This window comes from Tinamus guttatus, unplaced genomic scaffold (assembly GCF_059628265.1).
Source record: "Tinamus guttatus ecotype Peru unplaced genomic scaffold, ASM5962826v1 Tinamus_guttatus_pri_ptg001087l, whole genome shotgun sequence".
Lineage (NCBI taxonomy): Eukaryota > Metazoa > Chordata > Aves > Tinamiformes > Tinamidae > Tinamus > Tinamus guttatus.
Window position 1 is genome coordinate 3,037,209 of NW_028289621.1, and position 19,584 is coordinate 3,056,792.

The 19,584-nt window shown below is 37.5% G+C and overlaps 1 protein-coding gene across 1 annotated transcript in view; it reads left to right on the plus strand.

Moving 5' to 3' along the window:
• LOC104578123 (fibronectin type-III domain-containing protein 3A-like) overlaps positions 1 to 19,053 on the plus strand; it is a 47,545-nt gene extending 28,492 nt beyond the window's left edge. The window contains exons 8-27 of the mRNA XM_088538511.1: positions 1,626 to 1,681; positions 2,871 to 3,025; positions 3,281 to 3,340; positions 4,425 to 4,563; positions 5,618 to 5,671; positions 6,019 to 6,140; positions 6,224 to 6,398; positions 6,665 to 6,751; positions 7,040 to 7,178; positions 7,730 to 7,798; positions 8,060 to 8,178; positions 8,284 to 8,389; positions 8,952 to 9,127; positions 9,907 to 10,020; positions 10,625 to 10,774; positions 11,375 to 11,655; positions 12,177 to 12,389; positions 13,006 to 13,172; positions 14,948 to 15,069; positions 16,450 to 19,053. Coding sequence (XP_088394637.1) covers positions 1,626 to 1,681; positions 2,871 to 3,025; positions 3,281 to 3,340; positions 4,425 to 4,563; positions 5,618 to 5,671; positions 6,019 to 6,140; positions 6,224 to 6,398; positions 6,665 to 6,751; positions 7,040 to 7,178; positions 7,730 to 7,798; positions 8,060 to 8,178; positions 8,284 to 8,389; positions 8,952 to 9,127; positions 9,907 to 10,020; positions 10,625 to 10,774; positions 11,375 to 11,655; positions 12,177 to 12,389; positions 13,006 to 13,172; positions 14,948 to 15,069; positions 16,450 to 16,767 — 2,822 coding nt within the window. The 3' untranslated portion in view covers positions 16,768 to 19,053. The remainder of the gene's footprint in view (positions 1 to 1,625; positions 1,682 to 2,870; positions 3,026 to 3,280; positions 3,341 to 4,424; positions 4,564 to 5,617; positions 5,672 to 6,018; positions 6,141 to 6,223; positions 6,399 to 6,664; positions 6,752 to 7,039; positions 7,179 to 7,729; positions 7,799 to 8,059; positions 8,179 to 8,283; positions 8,390 to 8,951; positions 9,128 to 9,906; positions 10,021 to 10,624; positions 10,775 to 11,374; positions 11,656 to 12,176; positions 12,390 to 13,005; positions 13,173 to 14,947; positions 15,070 to 16,449) is intronic.
• The last annotated feature ends 531 nt before the right edge of the window (positions 19,054 to 19,584 follow it).

Consider the following 19,584-nt stretch of genomic DNA (forward strand, 5'->3'; position numbering starts at 1 on the left):
TTAGTTGCTATACAGGATTAGCAAAAGCCTGAAATACTTTTCATTGTGTTTGGATTTTTTTTTCCTTAAAAAAAAAAAATAAGAGCATATGTAAGTAAAGTGGTAGGATGTCTTGTTAAAAATGAGTCTAAAGTGTCGATTAACTCTTGAATTACGAGGTAGTTTGTAATCACATCGTCAAAGATTCCACCCTCTCTTCATTACTCAATGTTCAATTAAAAGAAAAAAACACACACACAATAGTTTTTCAATCACTTCATCCAAGGGAGGCTTTATACAACCCTAGACAGTACTCTTTCATATTTAGTCTTTCAAATTCCCATAAATTACAGACTATGCTTTATTGATAGTTTATTGCTTTCTTCTCTGCCATCACCTGCCACTACTTTAGAAGGAACTTGGCGAGGGAAGTGTTTTATCTGTGCTGTGAAAGTGCTCTCCCTGTTTTTCACAGATTTAAAATAGGGAATTTTTCAGGAGTGCAAATTCTATTGCCAGTCAGATGCTTACTTTCACATTTCCTGATTGATATTGTGAGAGATGTTTGATTACATTTAACCTATGCCTCTTTGCTTTTATCTTGGCTTTGTTTTTTAAAAAAACTAAAATCATTAGATCTGTGTGCTTTTCCCAATGTTTCTGTCTTTCTGTGCCTCTTTTTCACCCTCTTTTAAGCCTCTGATTTACCTCTGTGTCCTTTCTAGCCTGAAATTCTGACCAATAATCCAAGCAAGGGTGGTGAGATGTGAATATTTACTTAAGTGACTTCTGATTTCATTCTTCATGTTAGCTTTTCAGATATATAGGAGTTATTTAAATTTCAAGTAATGAGAAGGTTTGAGCATTAAACAGTCTCTTTCCAGGATACTCTTTGATAAGCTGTTATTCAGCTTAGTGCATTATTTTGCTCACATTGATCTTTGAGCTTTTAAATAGCTTGTGCTTTTTTACTTGCATGTTCTAAAACACTTTGTGTACAATATTTGCATTAAGATTGTTTTTGAAACGATGTTTTTGAAATGCAAACCATTTCTTATGATCCTTAAAGATTCTATGATCCCTTAGGAGTTCTGCATCTTAGCTGTGCAAGGATGTGTATCCCAAAGAGTAGCTGGTCTCGTTAGGCTGCGGGATCTGCTCCGCATCTGTTTCACTGCTGTACAGGACACTTCAGAGCAGCCAGGCACGAATCTGACTTTACATTTTGGGAAGTAAATAGAGGTGGAAGTTTTCACCAAGGAAAATGGTCCGTCATGGAAATTCAGGGGAAAAGCACGTCATAAGCACATATGAGAGAGATAAAATCTAACATCGGTTTTTAACACCTTTAATTTTCTGAGGGATATTTACGTGTTACCAGAGAAAATCTGCTTATGCTCAGATCAGGAAAATATACCCTTTGTGCAGGATGTACTAAAAGAGTTTTTGTAACACTGTTAGTTTTGGATAGTTCATGTTTCTACCCATCATGCAGCCAAAACAAATAGGGGAAATGAGTTTTGCACAATAAGTACTATTGTTAAACTCCTAATGAAACGAACTCCATCTTGTGGTGACATTTTTGCAACAGACTGGCTTGCTTTTGGGGGGATTTTCTTTAACCTGTTTTGCATTTGGATTTTCAGAATCTGACACAGAATCCAAGAAATATGATATCCACTTGAGCATTGGCAAGCCAGTAGTAAGTATTATCCTTAAAACACCTTTATTGTCTATGTATATACCCTCTGTGAAATTACATGCATCTTTCTCATTGTTTTTTTTCAAATGGTTCACTTTTTTTATGGAGAAAATGTATTTTATTTGTTAGAGGCTATAGCTGGGAAAGGGTAGCTATGAGGTAGAAACCCACTGCATCTCAGCTCTCTGAAATGGTCTATCTGACTCAGTAACCCAATATTTGAGACAAGAATGTTTCAATAGTTGAAGTTGTCTAATGTATGGAAGGGCTTTAATACCCTGCAAACAAAGGGCCTGGTAAACTGATAGATATCTGAGCATGCTGAGTCTTAAAACCAACATTATTTAGAGGATTTAAGAATGCTGATACAGAAATTACAAAAATAGTTCCTCATTTTCAGGTGAAGTTTAGAAATTGGAGCAAATACTTGGTTATTAACTGGGTGTTTAGAAAGCTGGTGTCTTGTGGTAACATTTGCTTATGTATCTAAAGCCTAAAGTTGCACTGATTTTTTTTCTTTCTTTTTTTTTTAATCTTGAACATGCTTACTAAAACTCCTCCTTTGCATCACCTATGCAGTAAGCAGGGGGGACATTCTTTTCTTCCAGCCTTCCAGCGGTTTTTGTTGTGGGTGTTTGTCCATTGCTGCCTCTGCCATCTGTACTTAATGCCAACAAAAGGCTGTGTTGGCTTTATGTCTTAGAAAAATCTGCAGTATGGGAAGTAAATGGGGAAAAAGATTAGGTCTGGGCCTCTTAGTATCTTTTAAATCAGTGGTTAAATTTTAAAATTGAGTGAGAGAGTTGGGATAGAAACCTAGGCCATCTGATTGTGCCTAAATGTTGATCTTGTGCCAGTGTTGAAGACTGCAAATGTGAAAATTTGCTCTCATGGTGTCCTATAAACAGTGCAGGTGAAATAGAAATTTCTCTTCATACCCTGAGGCAATGTCATGCATCTTTACTAAGTTTACTTACCTATGCTGGAAGGCAAATCCATTAATATGATATTTCAGATATGAGAACAGAACAATAATTATATTCAAATAATGATTCAGTATTTCCACTGTGAAGATAAAGAAATCCTCCAGTGAGGAACTTCATGGGCAAACTAGGAACACCATGTTATTGACTAATATACCTTTTATTACAGAAAGCAAACTTACTTGCATTATTTATGCTTTTAATAGGTTTCTGATATACAAGCAAGATCAGCCGTTCTGTCCTGGAATCTCCCAGTTAGTTCACAGAATGGAGAGAGCCATAGTCATAGTCCAGCAGCATTTACATTTGAAGTAGCAATATCCAACAGTGGTAAAAATGGAAAATTTAAATCTGTCTATGTGTAAGTTTAGTTTCTTCATTTAAGCACAATACTGATGTTTAAAACATTAACCAACCAGCAATCTCTTTATCAGGAGCTGTTTTTTGACTTGCAGATCTACCTACTTCACATGAAATAAATTTTAAGTAATATCAGTAAGAGTTACATGGACAATGGAAAACATTGAAAATTAAATGTACGCTACACGGCTTTGCTTTTCAAAAAGCTTTGAAGTAAAAGGAAGAACTGTAACTCATTTTTTTTTCCGTTTTGCAGTGGGGAAGAATTAACAATTAAACTTCCTGATCTCAGACCAGCAACTGATTACCATGCCAGGTATGTTTCTAGAAATGGACAACTTAATGATGTTCATATTAATAGCTATATTATTGTGGCTTCCTGAAAAAGATACAACCACAGATACGCTGGGGGAACATTGCATGTAAAATATCCTAGCTATGTACACTACTGTTGCCATCTAAAATTGTAGTTACATTCTAGTTGCATAAAAACACCCATTTCGTTTTCTTCGGCTTTTTCCCTGTCATGTTTCCTTGTTTCTCCAAAGTACAAATGATATCCTCTGTTGGTATTTTTAGAAAGACAAGTTTGAACTCGGTGAATAAAACAATTTAGACTTTAGCATGGATCTGGGGGGTTGACTTCTGAGCTTGAGTGTAGATGGCAAGGATGACAGTGGAAGTGCCTGAAATGCCCGAGGAAGGTAAATGCTGTCACAGAGGAACCAGACATGCGAGCGTCAAGAATGGCCGTGCAGGGCTCTTTTGCTCACCAGAGTAAATAAATACTTTCTCCAGTAATGCTTAGCTGGTCAGGAAAACAGCAAGAAGCTGGTTAAAGAATCCAGGGGAACATTGTGATCCAGCGGTAGAAGAGAGAGCCTCAGTGCTTGGACACAGGAGGAGGCAAGATTTAAGATTTATTGAAGCAAAACCCTATTCTGCAAACTTCAAAACGTGTCTTAGTGTGCCAAACTCTGCACAGCTTCACTTGTGCAGTACAGCGTGTGTTTGGTTCACAGTGTTACCTTTATATAGGCCAACTTTATCTTGCCTACATCTGATTTGAGAAGATGGACAGTATTTCCTTTTGAAAAATTAGTGAAGTCATTGCACATCACACACATCACAACTAAGCACAAATGAACATGGCTGTTTTAGATATTCAGTCACATTTGAACAACTATATATTGATACGTGCTGTGCCTTCCTTGTGCAAGCTGCTCATTTAGTCGGGAGCCAATGATTTGAAAGAGTAATTGGGCACTTAAAGAAAATGGAGCAGTCCAGTCTTCTTTCTGTAACCACTACCTGTAATTAAATGCATTTGTAAAACTGACATTAAATTTTCAGTTGCTAAAGCATTAGCATCATACTCTGATTAACTGTCCTTTGTTCAGAGTTTCAGCAACCAGCAGTTCCATAAAAGAATCTGTTTCGGAGTTGGTGAGTTTCACTACGGAGAGCTGTGAGCCGGAGCCTCCTGCTGCACCCAAGCTGGTTAACAGAACCAAGAACAGCCTGAGCCTGCAGTGGAAGGTAAACAGTCTGCTGTTTTAATGTACAATATGGTGACCTTTAGCAATAATTTAGTATTTCTTTTAGATGTTGACTTTTAAGTTGCTCAGAGAAGATTGATAACGGAAATCATGATTGCTTCTTCTGTCTTTTTGTTACTGCTTATTCAGGTTCCTCCATATGAATTTAGTATAAGAGCTTGTAGCAGGTCTGCCTAACCATAAATTATCCAGTAGAAAAGTTTTTATTTTCTCAAATAGTAGCTCATGAAATGATACAGCATTCATATTTTTTCTTAGGGTTCCTGCATGGTAAAATATACATAGCTTAAAGTTATGGTTCAGAGTTCTCATAGTTATTCTAAGTAATTCTTCCTTAATTCCTTTGGCTGGCTTGAAAAATAATTTTTGAATCTAACTTTTGAATCTATACAGTACAGTTTGTGAATGCTTGGTGGTAACTGTATATTCTTGTATTTTCATATTTTTCTTGTAATTATGAATATATTGGGAAAATGATTTGTAGATGAATGTGACATTAATTAGTAAATTATTTGTATAATCCATACCCTACTGGTATGGTAAATTCCCAATTCATGCTGTATACCAAGTAGTAATATTGGCTATTTGTATGCTTATACTGCTCAAACAGACAATTGGTAAATAGCAAATGCAAGGACACAAGGAAAATTTCAGGAATGTATAATTTCATTTCATGAAATTGTATAAGTTTGTTAATTCTGATAGCTTAGAACGTATAATCAGTATAGCAGCCTAGTGAGCCATAGGAACGAGGAATTAATTTCGTTGCTGTTTTTTTCTCCTTCCTAACTCACTTTACTGAACACACCTTTGCCTGCCATAGTCTCAAATTACCACAGATGTGTTTGTGGAGGAGGGCTGTTCTGTATGCACAGTGCAGATGCCTTTCAAGTGCACATTAACTGTAAATACATGGATTTAAAAGGCAGTTGGAATATGTTAGTCAATTATTAAAATATTTCATTAATATGTGTTAAAATATATGTTAAATGCAACCATTTGATTTTAACTTTTTGTTGTTTTCTTATTTTCAGTCTTCAAATGACAATGGTTCCAAAATAACTAATTTTCTTTTAGAATGGGATGAGGTAAGCCCTTTTCTAATACAAAAATAAAGGCATCTGTAGGCCAATTATATTTAGAAATACTTTTTGTTTAGGTATATTCTCCTTATTTTTATTGCAACTTAGTTTTAAAGGGACTAGCCAAATCAAAACTTCAAATCCGATTGCTAGCACAGCAATGATTCAGCTTAGAGAAATCCTTCAGAGGAATTCTGAGAGGATAGTTGAAACTTCCCGATCTTGTCATTCATAATGTAATTAATTCCCATACTCTGTTTAAATGGATAAGCATTAGACATGAAGGAGTTAAGCTTAACAGGGAGCATACAGTCCCTCTGTACCTTACTCAGGATGTTCTCTTTTCTTTAAAGGGGAAGAATGGACCTTTCAAAGAATGTTTCTATGGACATCTGAAGCAGTATAAACTTACCAAACTGTCTCCTTCTACAAAATACTCACTCAGATTAGCTGCTAAAAATGATATTGGAATGAGGTAATGACCCCAATATATCATGTGATTTATTTTCTCAACAATATACAGTTGCTGCTAACATCTTTTCAACTGTCCTTTTCCAGTGGGTTTAGTGAGACAGTAGCATATTATACAGCAGGAATTGTCCCACCCGCCCCGTCACCCCCCCAGCTCCTTGAAGCAGGAGTGACCTGGCTGGCATTAAAATGGAGCCCACCTAACGGGGTGTCTTCAGATGACTCTCTGACCTACACTCTGGACATGGAAGAAGAAGGTTCTGTAAGTACTGGCTTGCTTTCATGTGTGTCAAAGCCTGATATGCAGTTGCACTAGATGAAAATGTAACCCAGTATGTTGCTTTCAAATGAAATAATACAAAATGCTGCACTAAAATACCAACAGTTGGCAAGCACTGCATGTATTCATAAAATAGAATGAAGATGCTCTTTTATAAATGAGCTGAAAACCCCTGATGTTTCATACTTCTTTTGTTTTCTCAAGGAAAATTAATGGCTGAGTTTGTTCTTATCTTCTCTGCTTTACAGGGGTATGGTTTCCAACCGCAATACAATGGGGATGAACTCTCATGCACTTTAAGAAATCTTAGGAGGAGTACTTCCTATAAGTTTAGGGTTTGTACTGTATTTTATTTCTAATTTAATAACGAGTATTTCTGGAATTCTAGCATTTTCGTGAAGACTGTTTTCCGTGGAAACTGAATTATCCACAGTAATTTCGGAGTTATAGTACTTTAGCGAATTATATTACAAAGCAGAGTGTTTTTCCACAGTAGTTAGTGTTTTGTTTCACATTTTGTTGCCTTTCCTGTCACTTTGCTGATTTATAGAATTCTTCCATGCGAAGTATTGCTTGTTGTTGAATCCAGCATTTGTTGTATATTTTGTTTTTTCCTGAAACAGCTCTTTGCCTACAACAGTGAAGGAAAAAGCGTTGCTAGTGAGGTGGTAGAGCACAGCACCAATCCTGACAAGCCAGGGCCTCCAAGTAAACCCACAGTGAAGGGAAAGATCCATTCGCACAGTGTGAAAGTTGCATGGGGTAAGTTGGCTTTTGTTGGTGTCATCATTGAACGTTTCTCAATTTTGTGTACTGTCAATAAAACAGTCTGTGAAAATAGAGGTAAAATTTTTAGGCTAGGTATTTCTCTCTGCAGGGATCATTATTCTAGAAGAAATTCTTAGCATTACAAAAAAGTTGCATCTTTGCTTTAGGGCTTGTTATGGGAAGCGGTATTAAAAAAACACATTCAGATCTACTGGATATATTAATAGCCTTCTATTTACTATGATGCTTAAATAATTTTCATGTGCTCTTAAAAAATAAAAGTTTGTATCTGTAGTCAGCAGTCTTTTCATCCTCTTTGTCCTGACATCATTGCAATTAGTAGTAGAAAATTAATGATCTGGAAGATGCATTGAGAATATATAAACAAGTTTATAAAATTAAACTTGAAGGTAAATTAAATTTTATATTGCAGCTTCTGTTTCCATTTGAATTGAATTTTTGTATTTGAGTGTTCTCTGAAAATGTTAATTACGAGATAAATCATTATATTCTGTAATTTATTTCAAGATATTGCTTTCTTTCAGAACCACCCAAGGATAATGGAGGATCAGACATTTCTAAGTACTTTTTAGAAATTTCAGAAACTTTAATTGGTAAGCAATCATCTTTACTAATTCAACTTAGGCTAGATATAAATATTAGAATTATTCATTGCTGTAGCAATTACTGTACTGTCTTGCATGGCTATTTGTCTGTTGTACATGCTATTTTTTTTAACATATTTTTTACATATTTGATTCTTTAGTTTTGATTTGGTGATTTATTTTCATAGTAATTTTGAGAGAATTTTCAGTGTGCTTTATTCTTCTTTTTTCCCAAAATCTCCCCCTGTGAAAGTGTCTGTCTTTCCTCAGGAAGTAAATGGGAAGTCATATACAGTGGTCCCCAGAGAGAACATGTATGTGACCATCTCAAGCCTGGTACTTCATACAGAATGAGAGTTTACTGCATCAGTAAAGGTGGTGAAAGCCAGGTGAGAGGAAAAAAGATAACTTGGTCCTGATAGGTATGGTATTTTTTCTGTGTTTTAGTGACATCTGTGTGTGTGCGCGTGTTTTCACTCGTATATTATTGCTAGGTTTCTGATGTTCTGGCTGTTACAACATCAGCTGTTCCTCCTGGACCATGTCATGCTCCATGCCTGGCAGGCAAAGCTAAGCCCAAGGAAATCACTTTACAGTGGGGTAAGCTCTGGAGTTGTTAAGCAACATATTTTTCCAATTTTAAATGTCAGAATTAAAATGAAAAGTCTGTTAGAGTCTTTAAAAAATGTAGTCCAAGTCATTAGTTTCTTAAGAAAGCATAAAACTCGCCTAACCACCTACAGTTTGGTGTTGCAATAACATGGAGAGAGTTAAACACAAATAACTGTCTTCCTATGAGAAGGCTTGTTGCCTCCCTCATTACAGACTTTATTATTAGTAATTTAAAAATGAATCTTCATTTTTTGCTTTTAGCTCCGAAAAGGAGACGAGCAAAAAATAATGGGTGTACGTGTTTTTTAAGGAATTTATCAAAAATATCTGGAAGAATCTGAGGAAGGCCATCTTAATTAATCTACCCATGCCTGAAAATAAAAGAAAATGTGATGAGGTGTTCTTGTTCAAGTAGATTAAAAACCTGCACTCCTACTTTTAAAATTCATATGATTTGTAAATTGAGATGGCAGTTGGAAACTAGTTTAAAGAAAAGAGGTTTCTGAAGCTAATATATATATATTTTTTAAAATCACTTTTTATTTCTTAGGCCCTCCTTCCATAGATGGAGGCTCAGAAGTAACGGAATATATTATAGAAATGGCAAACGCTGAACAAGAGGAACGCAGACAAGTGTATCAGGGTCCAGCACTGGAATATGCAGTAACCAACTTACTTCCTGGGAGAACATACTCCTTCTGGATACGAGCAGCAAATAAAGTTGGGGTAACCACTCTACTGATGAAATTTTGATATGCAAAGGACAGTAATGGTGCTTTTGTGTAGGAGCCTCATATTTTACAATTGGGTTTTGGTGTAGTTTTTGTTGAAGGAGCAACAATTCTTGCAATAGAAAAAGACAATGTAAAGAAGTTTCAGTAAAATAGGGCTGAAGGAAGGGCTGGATTCCCTAATTAAGGGAATGCTTGTTGCTGTGTTGTACTTCTGTTGTATAGTGGGGTTATTGTTGATACCTAAGCTAACTAGGTACAGAGTTAGATCTAACAAATCTGTACTATTAGGCATTTCTTTGACTTCATTGTAAACCCCATCTTTCTTACTGAGAGAGAACCACTCAATATTTCTTCATTAAGAAAAAGGCTTTGTGTTTTACGATTAGTGTAGATTTTGCACACCAGTAACGTGGGGAATAGTGTTGAGCGTGTTCAAATAATTCCAGGGTTGAACAAGGCTTGGATAAGCATTGGTTATCTGAAAGTCTTTCTGAAACAGTAGCCAGTTGCTTCTGGAAGCCAGATCTTGCCTACGAGGAAAGCAGTTGTGAAACCATAGGGGTGTGCATTAGCGGGAGGATTGCAGTTACTGTGTGTGCCCAGAGCCAGTTTGTAGAGTAGGAATTTTATATGGGGCTGTGAAACTACCCAAGTCGGGACTGAGTTCTTCTTAATCATCTAATCATCAAAACCACTTCTTTATTCAGCACATACACTTGCATTTTTGCTCCACTGTTGTTGCTGTGTACATATGATTTTATTTTCTTACAGTTTGGTCCTCACTCTGACAAAGCAGAGATCTCTACTGCTCCAGGTCCCCCTGATCAATGTTGCAAACCCCTGATAACTTGTAAGAGTGCAACTTGTGTTCTAGTTTCATGGGAGGTAGGTTTTAATTCTCAGTAATGCGCAAATTAATATTTGACCTTTTAGAAACACACATGCACGGAAATGGAAGAAATGACAAGTGTGGGGGTGTAATATTTCAAATGCATCAATTTACAGCAGCATAAACGGAGTAAACATAGTGACATTTAAGTCTTCCTCGTGGCATGTTAACTGGTATTATATTGCTAATGTATTTAATTCATGCAAGTGGTAAGAGATTTATAGTCTGAACAGTGTTGTTACTATAGTCACGTATTTACATGGAAATCATTTAACAAACTGAGCTTAAAATTAGGCCCTTGGCTGTTGTTGGAGGTCTTTGTTTAGATTTACAGCATGGTGTTAAGAGATCTCCGTGCAGTATGCTGTGGCAATATTAGCCTCAAATGTATGGATGCATTATGCCTGCACTGTTTAATTCTTGTTAAGAGGCTGAGTATCAGATGTTGGGAAATAAGATAGTTCTCTCAAGAGACCTCAAGCTTTGAACTCCAGTGCTTCTATTCTAATGTTGTTGTTCAGTGGAACGAGATATCCCTTGCAAGGTGAGCATGTGCATATAGGTAATAGCTGAATGAAAATCTATCATTTAAACCCACAGAGTCCTGCATGCAATGGTGCAGAAGTCAGTGAGTACAGACTGGAGTGGGGACAGGTGGAAGGATCCATGCATATCATTTACACTGGTCCTTGCCTGAGCTATGAAGTAAAAGGTCTCACACCTGCAACAACATATTATTGCAGAGTACAGGTATGAAAAACCTTTTATTATGTGTTGCTTTGAGAAGAGAAAAAAAAAAAAAAAAAAAAAAAAACAGTCTGGAGAAATGTTTAAGCTGGAGATGGATAAAACAATGTACTGTTGTACCTACCAATGCAGCAAAGAGAGTAATTAGTAGAAGGAACACTCCTTTCTCTTCCAAGCCTTCCTAATGATATTTTTCAAGAAGTTTAGGCTTACTGTAGAATTAACTGCCATACGTTTTGCCTCATAATACCAGTTTTGTGACAGGAGTAATCAGGCATGTGCAGTGTGTTCCCACGGCGCATTCATATTACACAGTAAGCTGTGCTTTTGTTCAACAGCTGTTGCTTGCTGCTCTCCCAGGCAACAGCGTGCTGCAGAGCACACTGTCCTTCAGCTATCGTGCAAGCAGTGCTGCTTGGTTATAATGTTCTTCATAACAGTAAAATCCTGTATTCAATTTTGGATTGACATGTTTACATTTTATTTAGAAAATTTTCCATATTCTTCCAAGTTGCTTTTAATGATGTGTGAAATGAAAGCATGGTAGCTGTGACTGGTTAGAAAAATGTGGATTTAATAAATAATGTGGGGTCTGTCTTTCAGGCTGTGAATATTGCTGGCGTTGGGTTGTTTGGCGAGATCGGTGTGGTGGCAACACCTGCATCAGTGCCTGCAGCAGTAGCAGTACTGGATTTACTTGAAGAAGATCAAATGGAAATTTCTCTTCCTTTATCAACGTGCCTTGCAATTCAATGGGAAGAACCGTGTTGTCACGGATCAGAGATCACTGGATATAATATAGAATATGGGGAAAAACAGCTTGTAACTATTGGTAGAAATACAAGCCATGTTCTTGAGAATCTCCTGCCTGACACTCTATACAGGTGATAATTTATTGTTTTATTCTGCAACTGCCTCTGTAGAAGTTTCAGTCCATAGATTTAAGGGCAGCATTGCTAAGTTCTATAGCAGTTTAGCTCAGGCTGCTGCATATTAAGCAAAACAGGTCCTGTGAATGGGATTTGAGGGAAAATCTGAATGAAAAGTAGACAGAAATTGTTAGCTTCTAAATAATACCATACTTTGTGCTGCTGGAGGGAGCAAGAGGTTTGCACTGATACCTCATAGGCAAAACACAAATGCCTGGTTAGAACTTATTTCTTAAGTTGATAAAAAGAAACCAGAACAATAGTGAGAAACACTGAAATTCTGTTATGTTGAAAAACAGTGTAATCATTTTCACTTGTTTTGAAATAGATTTTATTATTATTATTGTTTAAGTTAATTTCTAACTACTTTTTAATCATTTTGTAGCCACATTCACTACAAATTTATTATTCATTACCTACTATTTCTTCAGGATTTCAGTAAATTACTCACACAGCTGCTCTTCTCACATTTCTAGAGTTAGAATACAGGCCATAAACAGCTTTGGAGTTGGTCCTTTCAGTCATTCCATTAAAGCCAAAACAAAACCACTACCTCCTGACCCTCCTCATCTTGAATGTGTGGTCTTCAGCTACCAGAGCCTTAAACTTAAATGGGGTGAAGGTCCTAGCAGAGCTTTAATCACCAACCCTACGCAATTCAATTTGCAGATGGAGGACAGGTTTGGCAGGTAAGAAAATTAGAATATTAAGGCGGTCATTCCTGCTTAACAACTTGAAGTTCAGTTTTTATCACATCTTAAGTTTTCTTACCTCCCTCTGTTTTCACCAGTAAGAAATTGAAAAGCTCATTTGGACATTATAAGTTTGCTTAAACACAGTTTTTATGTTGCATGTTTCATCCAGAAATGTTGTTAATATCTGTTGTACTGGTATTTTTTATTAAGTAGTAGATATTACTTACTAGTTAAATAATAATACATTTGTATTTGTGTTGTCAATATCTGTATTTTCTGTAACTTCTAAAATGAAGTCTAGGCTTTGTGGATGCTGTTGTTTATTGCTTCCCTGGGTTGAATGGAGGCGTTACGAATTTAAATTCAACGACTTCCACCAGCATGAATTTTGTGTTTTCCTGGTTGAATGTGCATCATGAACCATTGATGACAACAGCAGAGTTTGAATTGCTTAACATTTCTTAGTGTATGTATGCATTAAGCTGGGGTAGCTGTAGGATTTTTGTAGTTTCAATACAAAAATGTTCACCAAGCTCACTTGCAATGTTAACATAGAAATTTGTAATTTTAAGTAATTCTAAGTTGTGTTTTTTTTTTTTCCTCCTTCCAGATTTGTTACTGTTTATAGTGGCCCTTGTCATACATACAAGGTACAGCGACTCAGTGAATCCACTACATACTATTTTAAAATCCAAGCATATAATGATGCTGGAGAAGGAGAGTTTTCTGAAGTTTACGCTTTTACTACAACTAAATCTCCACCAGCATCTCTTAAAGGTGAGTGTATAGTGCACTAGACACCTCAGCAAGCTGTTTATGTAGTACATTAAATGCTCAAAACTGACTCATTTCCTAGTCCAGCCTTTTCCATGGCCCCTATGGGCCACAGAACAGAAACTAGCTGTGTTTCAGCATTATTTTGGTATAAGAGGGGTTTTAGTGGCTGAAGAGCAGTGCTTGGCCATCTCCCACACTATATCCCTTCTAGCTCTGACAGGGCAGATATTTGCGACCCATTTTCCGTCTGGCATCTTGGGATAGATGTCATATGTACAGTGTATAGGCACAACACAAATATATTCTCTGATCTTCGCTTCATAATGTGAATGCTAAAGCTCCCCTCTAAAGAAGGCTCCACAGTACAAGAGGGATGTGGAGCTGCTGGAGAGAGTCCAGCGCAGGGCTACAAGGATGATCAGGGGCCTGGAACATCTGCCCTATGAGGAGAGGCTGAGGGAGCTGGGCCTGTTCAGCCTGGAGAAGAGAAGGCTGAGAGGGGATCTAATCAGTGTATATAAATACCTCAAGGGAGGGAGTGCAGAGGACGGTCATGGTATCTTTTCAGTGGTGGCCACTGATAGGACTAGAGGAAATGGCCGGAAACTGAAACATCAAAAATTCCATAGGAACTTAAGGAAAAATTTCTTAACAGTGAGGGTGACAGAGCACTGGAACAGGCTGCCCAGAGAGGTTGTGGAGTCTCCTTCTCTGGAGATCTTCAAAACCCGCTTGGATGCAGTCCTGTGCCACGTGCTTTAGGTGTCCCTGCGTATGCAGGGGGGTTGGACTAGATGATCTCTAGAGGTCCCTTCCAACCCTAAGCATTCTATGATTCTATGATTCTATGATTATGAAGACAAGAATGACAATTTGCAAGAAAGTCAGTTGAGTGAACCTTGTTTATAGCATTTAAATTGAACCCTGGAGATAGGGTGACATAAATGTCGTTCTCCTGAGTGATTTGGAAGAGCTTACTCCTCAGGTCAGGCATTAGACTTCAGAAGCTCATCTTGTCAGCTGAAAAGGAAGATAAATGTAGCCTACAATAATCATTTGGTTAGTTCACGTAATGAAATACAGCAAAGAAAAAGAAAATAAGTACAAAACAAAAATCTTAATAATTTAGAATCATCTGCATGTCTGTTGTTGCCTCTAAGAACGACTGTTAGTTCTATATTGCTACCACACATGTTGGAAAACACTTCCTGAAATTTTAGATTTAAGTTCTCCAGTCACTTGCGTAGAAGTGATATAATTTAAATGAAAAATGTACAAAACAAAAGTCTGTTTTAAGCCAGAGTGAAGGTAAAAAAAAAAAAAAAAAAAAAAATCTTGTCAGTGAAACTGGTGAAAATAAGAAGGTTTTGGAACATCTCTTTGGAGATGATCAAAACCCAGCTGGGCATGGTCCTGGGAAACCTGCTGTAGCTGACTGTGCTTGAGAAGGGGTAGTGGAACCAGGTGATCTTCAGACATCGTTTCCAGCCCCAAATACTCTGTGAATAAAGTAAAGTAAAATAAAGTCATGTTGGAGTTGCCTGCCCTCTATGTTAACAGAATTTATTTTTAGTCAGGAACAAAATTGTTTCTATTTATGAGGTGCCAAATGAACTCTTCGAGTAAAATTTTATTGCCCAGTTAACTGTGAATATGAGTCACTGTAATAATTAACAGTTTTGGCCCTTTCTTTTTCCATCTAATTGAAAAAGGCAAGAACATTTGTTAGGACCGTTGTTCTCTTCCCTTAATACCAACAAATCACTTTCTTCCAGCACCCAAAGCAAATCAGGTGGAAGAGAACACTTATGAAATCACCTGGGAACCTTTACAGCCGATGAAAGGAGATTCCATTGTTTACATCCTTCAGCTTGCTACCGGGAGAGAGTTTGATCAGGTACTTTTTATCAATGTATTTTTATTTTGAAATACAATTTGCTTTGAAAAAAAAAATTGTAATAATTATTGTATTGATTTTTTTTTTCCAAATCCAATTGTTTTCAATAGAAAGTTATTCCAAAGCACATTACGAAGTGTCTATCTTTGTTCAGCTTGCTTCAAATCTGTTCAAAGCAGCACTTTCAAATCTCTTCATGCACATCATACGTTTTAATCACATCCCAGGAAAGTAATGGAACCACAGATTGTAGTTCTGGCATCTAGGGCTGGGCAGATAAGGGGTGGTGAGTCTTTCCTGAGGGTTTGTCTTGAGATGAATTCGGTTGTACCCAACTGCAAGTGCTTCAGCCTTTGAGGTTTCCCAGTCACACAGTGAGTTTTGCCTTCCAGTTTTGCCTTGCCAGAGTTCTGCAGGTTGGCATCATTCTTTCATCTGTGCTGAGAGGCTTTGCAGTCTGATGCTGTCCTCAGCTCTGCGGCACAGAGCTGCTGCTACTCACCTGCTCTGGGCAGTAGCTCACAAATAGCAGTGGACATTAATCCCTTCAGCGTGTTTGACGTTAATGGGTACTGAAAGGTGATTTTTGAATTCCAGAAGATCACTTGAATTCGATGCAGTGCATGTCAAGAATCCTACATGTCTTGTTTGCCTAGAGTTTGGATCACCTTAGGCGGGTTCAGTTCCTTTCAACTGGAATCAACATGATACCACTTGAGGAGCAAGCCTGACTTCCCTATGGAATGTCTCTGCCTGCCAGTGGCTGCTGCAGGTCCTAGACTAGATGAACCTTTTCTATCCTAGCATTATTGTTGTAATAGTTTTCTTTCTATTTCTTGTACTCTTCCTCTCAGTTAAAAGCACTTAATAATAAATTGATCCATAAAGTGACAGTAAATGTTTCAGTTCTGTAGTGAGCTTCAGCTTGTACTGCAAAAGCAAATGACTGCAAAGGCAAGCCTGAGTCTTTGGGAGAGGGGCTTATATGGAAACGGGCTGACCCTCTCTTAGCCTGTTCTCCCAGCCTCTCCCCTGGCTTTCTCATTCTTAAATCTTAGAGTCTGTGGTGTCATTGTCCTCGTGAGTCACAGACAGCTCTTGCCCTATGTTTGTCAGCACTCTAGGATAGTATTTGTCTTTCTGAGCTCCAAAATTCCAGTCTGGGGTCTGTTGCAGTTCAGTGGAACATAACGGGACACTTTTCATTCTTTCATTCTTGAGAACAAAAGCTGAGGATTTATTTCAAGGTCCAAACAGTTGGCTGGCAGAGAATGACTTCCAGCATGGCCTGTGTCCCCCAGCAGATGCTACACGGGAATCCCACTTGCTGTTTGTCAGATGAATCGCATTGGAAGTGGTTCTCATCCTTGTTGTCTCTAGGTGTACAAGGGGCCGGAGACGTCCTTCCGTCTCACAAGCTTGCAGACAAACTGTGAATATCGGATCCGAGTCTGCGCTGGCCGCCAGTCCCAAGACTCTACCGGATCACAAGAACTGTATGGACCTTACAGTCCCAGTACAGTATTCTCATCTCAGAAACAAGAGCTGGTTCCACAATGTGCTGACATGACAACAGAATTGGCAGAGACGAAGAAGACGCTGCGTGAGGAGCGCTTCATCGCCATCGTTCTCCTCTGCGGCTTTGCAGTGGTCGCTATTTTATTTGCTGTTGTTATTCAGTACTTTGTGATCAAGTAGACGAGAGCCTATTCAGTACTCAGCTTTTTGTACAGAAGCTATTTCGGGTATTTATGGTTAGTTCTAATTAAAATCTTAGCTGGAAATGTATACCTATGTGCATTTCCACTCTTGCTGCTGGCTAACAGCGAGGCTGGGTTGGCAGATCCTTTCCAAATACTGAACACAGATTTCTTGTAGAAAGGGTAATCCTGGGTCCTCTGTAATCAGGGTTAGCTGTTAGTAAAACAGCAAAAAACTGCCTTATCCTGCACACGAGTGTGTGTGCACACTCCTCCCCTCTCTGCATTCAAAGAGGGGCCCTTTGGCCAGTCGGGGAGAGAGGCATTACTAGAACGAGTCCTTTCAAAGTCCAACTAGAGCAGTGGTAGATCAGCAACGTCTAATCAGGTATCGTAGTTTGGTATACACAAAATACAGCAGCACAAATGCTTAAGCTTAGAGCAGTACTGTATTGCAAACATTACTAGAGCATACCACATTTAATATACTGTAGAAGGAAAGCAGAATATTGACTTTGACTTAGTGATATTACTACTTTTCAGTTATTTTAATATTTGGGGTTCAGTAATAATCATTTCAAGTGTTAAAGTAGAGGGTGCCAGCATTTTTAGAATTTTAATTAAAATGCTAGACAAAATGTTAGCAGGATGGTAATGTACATACAGTGATTGCATTCGTATGTAACATTGCAAAAAAAGGCCCCTTTTGTATTGTACATTTCTGAATGAAATGCTTTCTGCTGTTGGTGAGCAGCTGTTGGCCCAATCCACATTTCACTCTCAGTGCCTGAGAGCAAAGTAATTTCCTGTGCTTCTGATTCAGTCTTTGCAATGTTTTCAGAAAAGCACAGGTATTGTCTTTAAGGAGAAAGAGTGCATTTATGATAAATGTTACACTATTTGGCTCAAACTGAGCAAATGTTTTTGTACTATTATTAACCTAAAAAATAAAAAAGTTGAAACTGCTTTTGGATACCCTTCTAACTTAATCTGAATTATCAAATTGTACATGAAAGAAGTCTTTTTAGATGACATGTATACAATGTTTTAAACAAGTTGCTATCCCAGAGGTAGCAGTTTCACATTCCATTGTTTTCTAGATGAGACTGTTTAGTCTGCTATGAACTTTTCTGAAACTGGTCATATTTGTCTAGGGGTTATTTTTGTGGACACTGTGCACTACGTATGACTGTTCGTGTTAAATTTATCTACAAATATATAAACATGAGTCTGACATCTGTCTTTATATCAAATATTTTAAAAGCTGGAACTCACAAATTTAGAACATATTTCAGAATGGGTCTTCCTAATAGCATTGGCATATGCCATAGAAAGTTAGATTTAGCATATTTTGCAAAGACTACAGCTACACTTTATATACATCAGAACAATGCACTTGTACGTGGAATGTTGGATGTGATTAGTGCTACAGGCTAAGTATTTCAAAAAAGTAATCACTTCAAGGGTCTTTCTCCTCTGGCAGTTGATGAATAATGTTGCGTTAGAGTTTGAGGCATTGTGTTGTATTTCAGATGTGGGAACCTAAATTATGACATAGTATCGCTTAATACTCTTAAAGTAGATTTATGGTGCAATCTGAAATTAATCTTTTCAAAATGTACTCTTCATTTTGTACTCTATTTATTTTGATTAAAAGTCCTGGAAAATGTATGTTTGAATGTATTGTTCTACTTGTAGCAGAACTTTAAGTTAATCATTTATTATATCATAGAAATTTCTCCCTCCAGTGTTGGAAAGAGTTTTATACAGATATTAGTGTCTTTAGTTTGCAGAAGACTTTACAATCTGTCTTTATTTCTCTTCATAGTCTACTTTTAGCAAATAAGACTGTCTTCAGCAAATCTCTGTTGTCAAAGGGTTATTTCTTTAACTCTTAGAATGAAGTTGGTAGGGGTTTATTTGGCAATAATATTTCTGATAATTTTGAAAGATAAATTAGGATTGCAGAGTAAATACTAACAAGTCAGGACTCCTAAAACGTAAAATAAAATTCTTCTGTAATTGCCACAATGTTCATGTTTCCAGTAAATATACTGGAAAGCCTATCATAATATAGATTTTTACATCAGCTATTATCCATTCCAGAATGATATACCCTAGTGGCATTAATGTATTAGGTATCTTTTCAATTTTTCTTGTATTGTAATTTTGAGGTATCTCAAACTTATGTTAAAGCTGCCATGCATTGTATTACTAAATTGTAACTATCAAATAGATAATATATTTAATACAGCCAATAAATAATACAAATGTATTCAAATTTAATTATGGGGTTGCTGTGTATTTTTTATGTGTGTGTGTGTGTGTGGTTTTTTTTTTAAGCTTTATTCAAGAGCAGTTTTATCATTTGTGTATAGTAGAATTTAAGTTGAATAAACACACAGGATGGAACAGGGGCAGCCTGTTAATGCCCTGGACTCTTCTTGCGGAAACTTGATTTCTAGTGGAAGAGGAGAGGATGCTCCGTGTCTGTCAGTCACTTCCCCTGGAACCACACTTGCAAGGCAGAAAAGGAAAATACAAAGTGACTTTTTCCTTCTAGCCATTGCCTTCTGTCCCCACCATGAAGAGTGTTAAGGCTTTTGTTTCAAAGACTTGTGTTCTGGTTTGTATCCTGCCGTCAGCCCCATCCGCAGCGGGTGCTGCCACGTTCCTGCCTTCTGCGAGCCCTGGGGCCAAACATTAGACCTCGCCTCCTGAAAGGAGGAAAAGCAGGATCAGGAGGGCTCCAGAGGGCTGTACACAAAGGGGGTCGGGGACTCTGAAGGGCTGTACAAGGAGGGCAGGACAGATC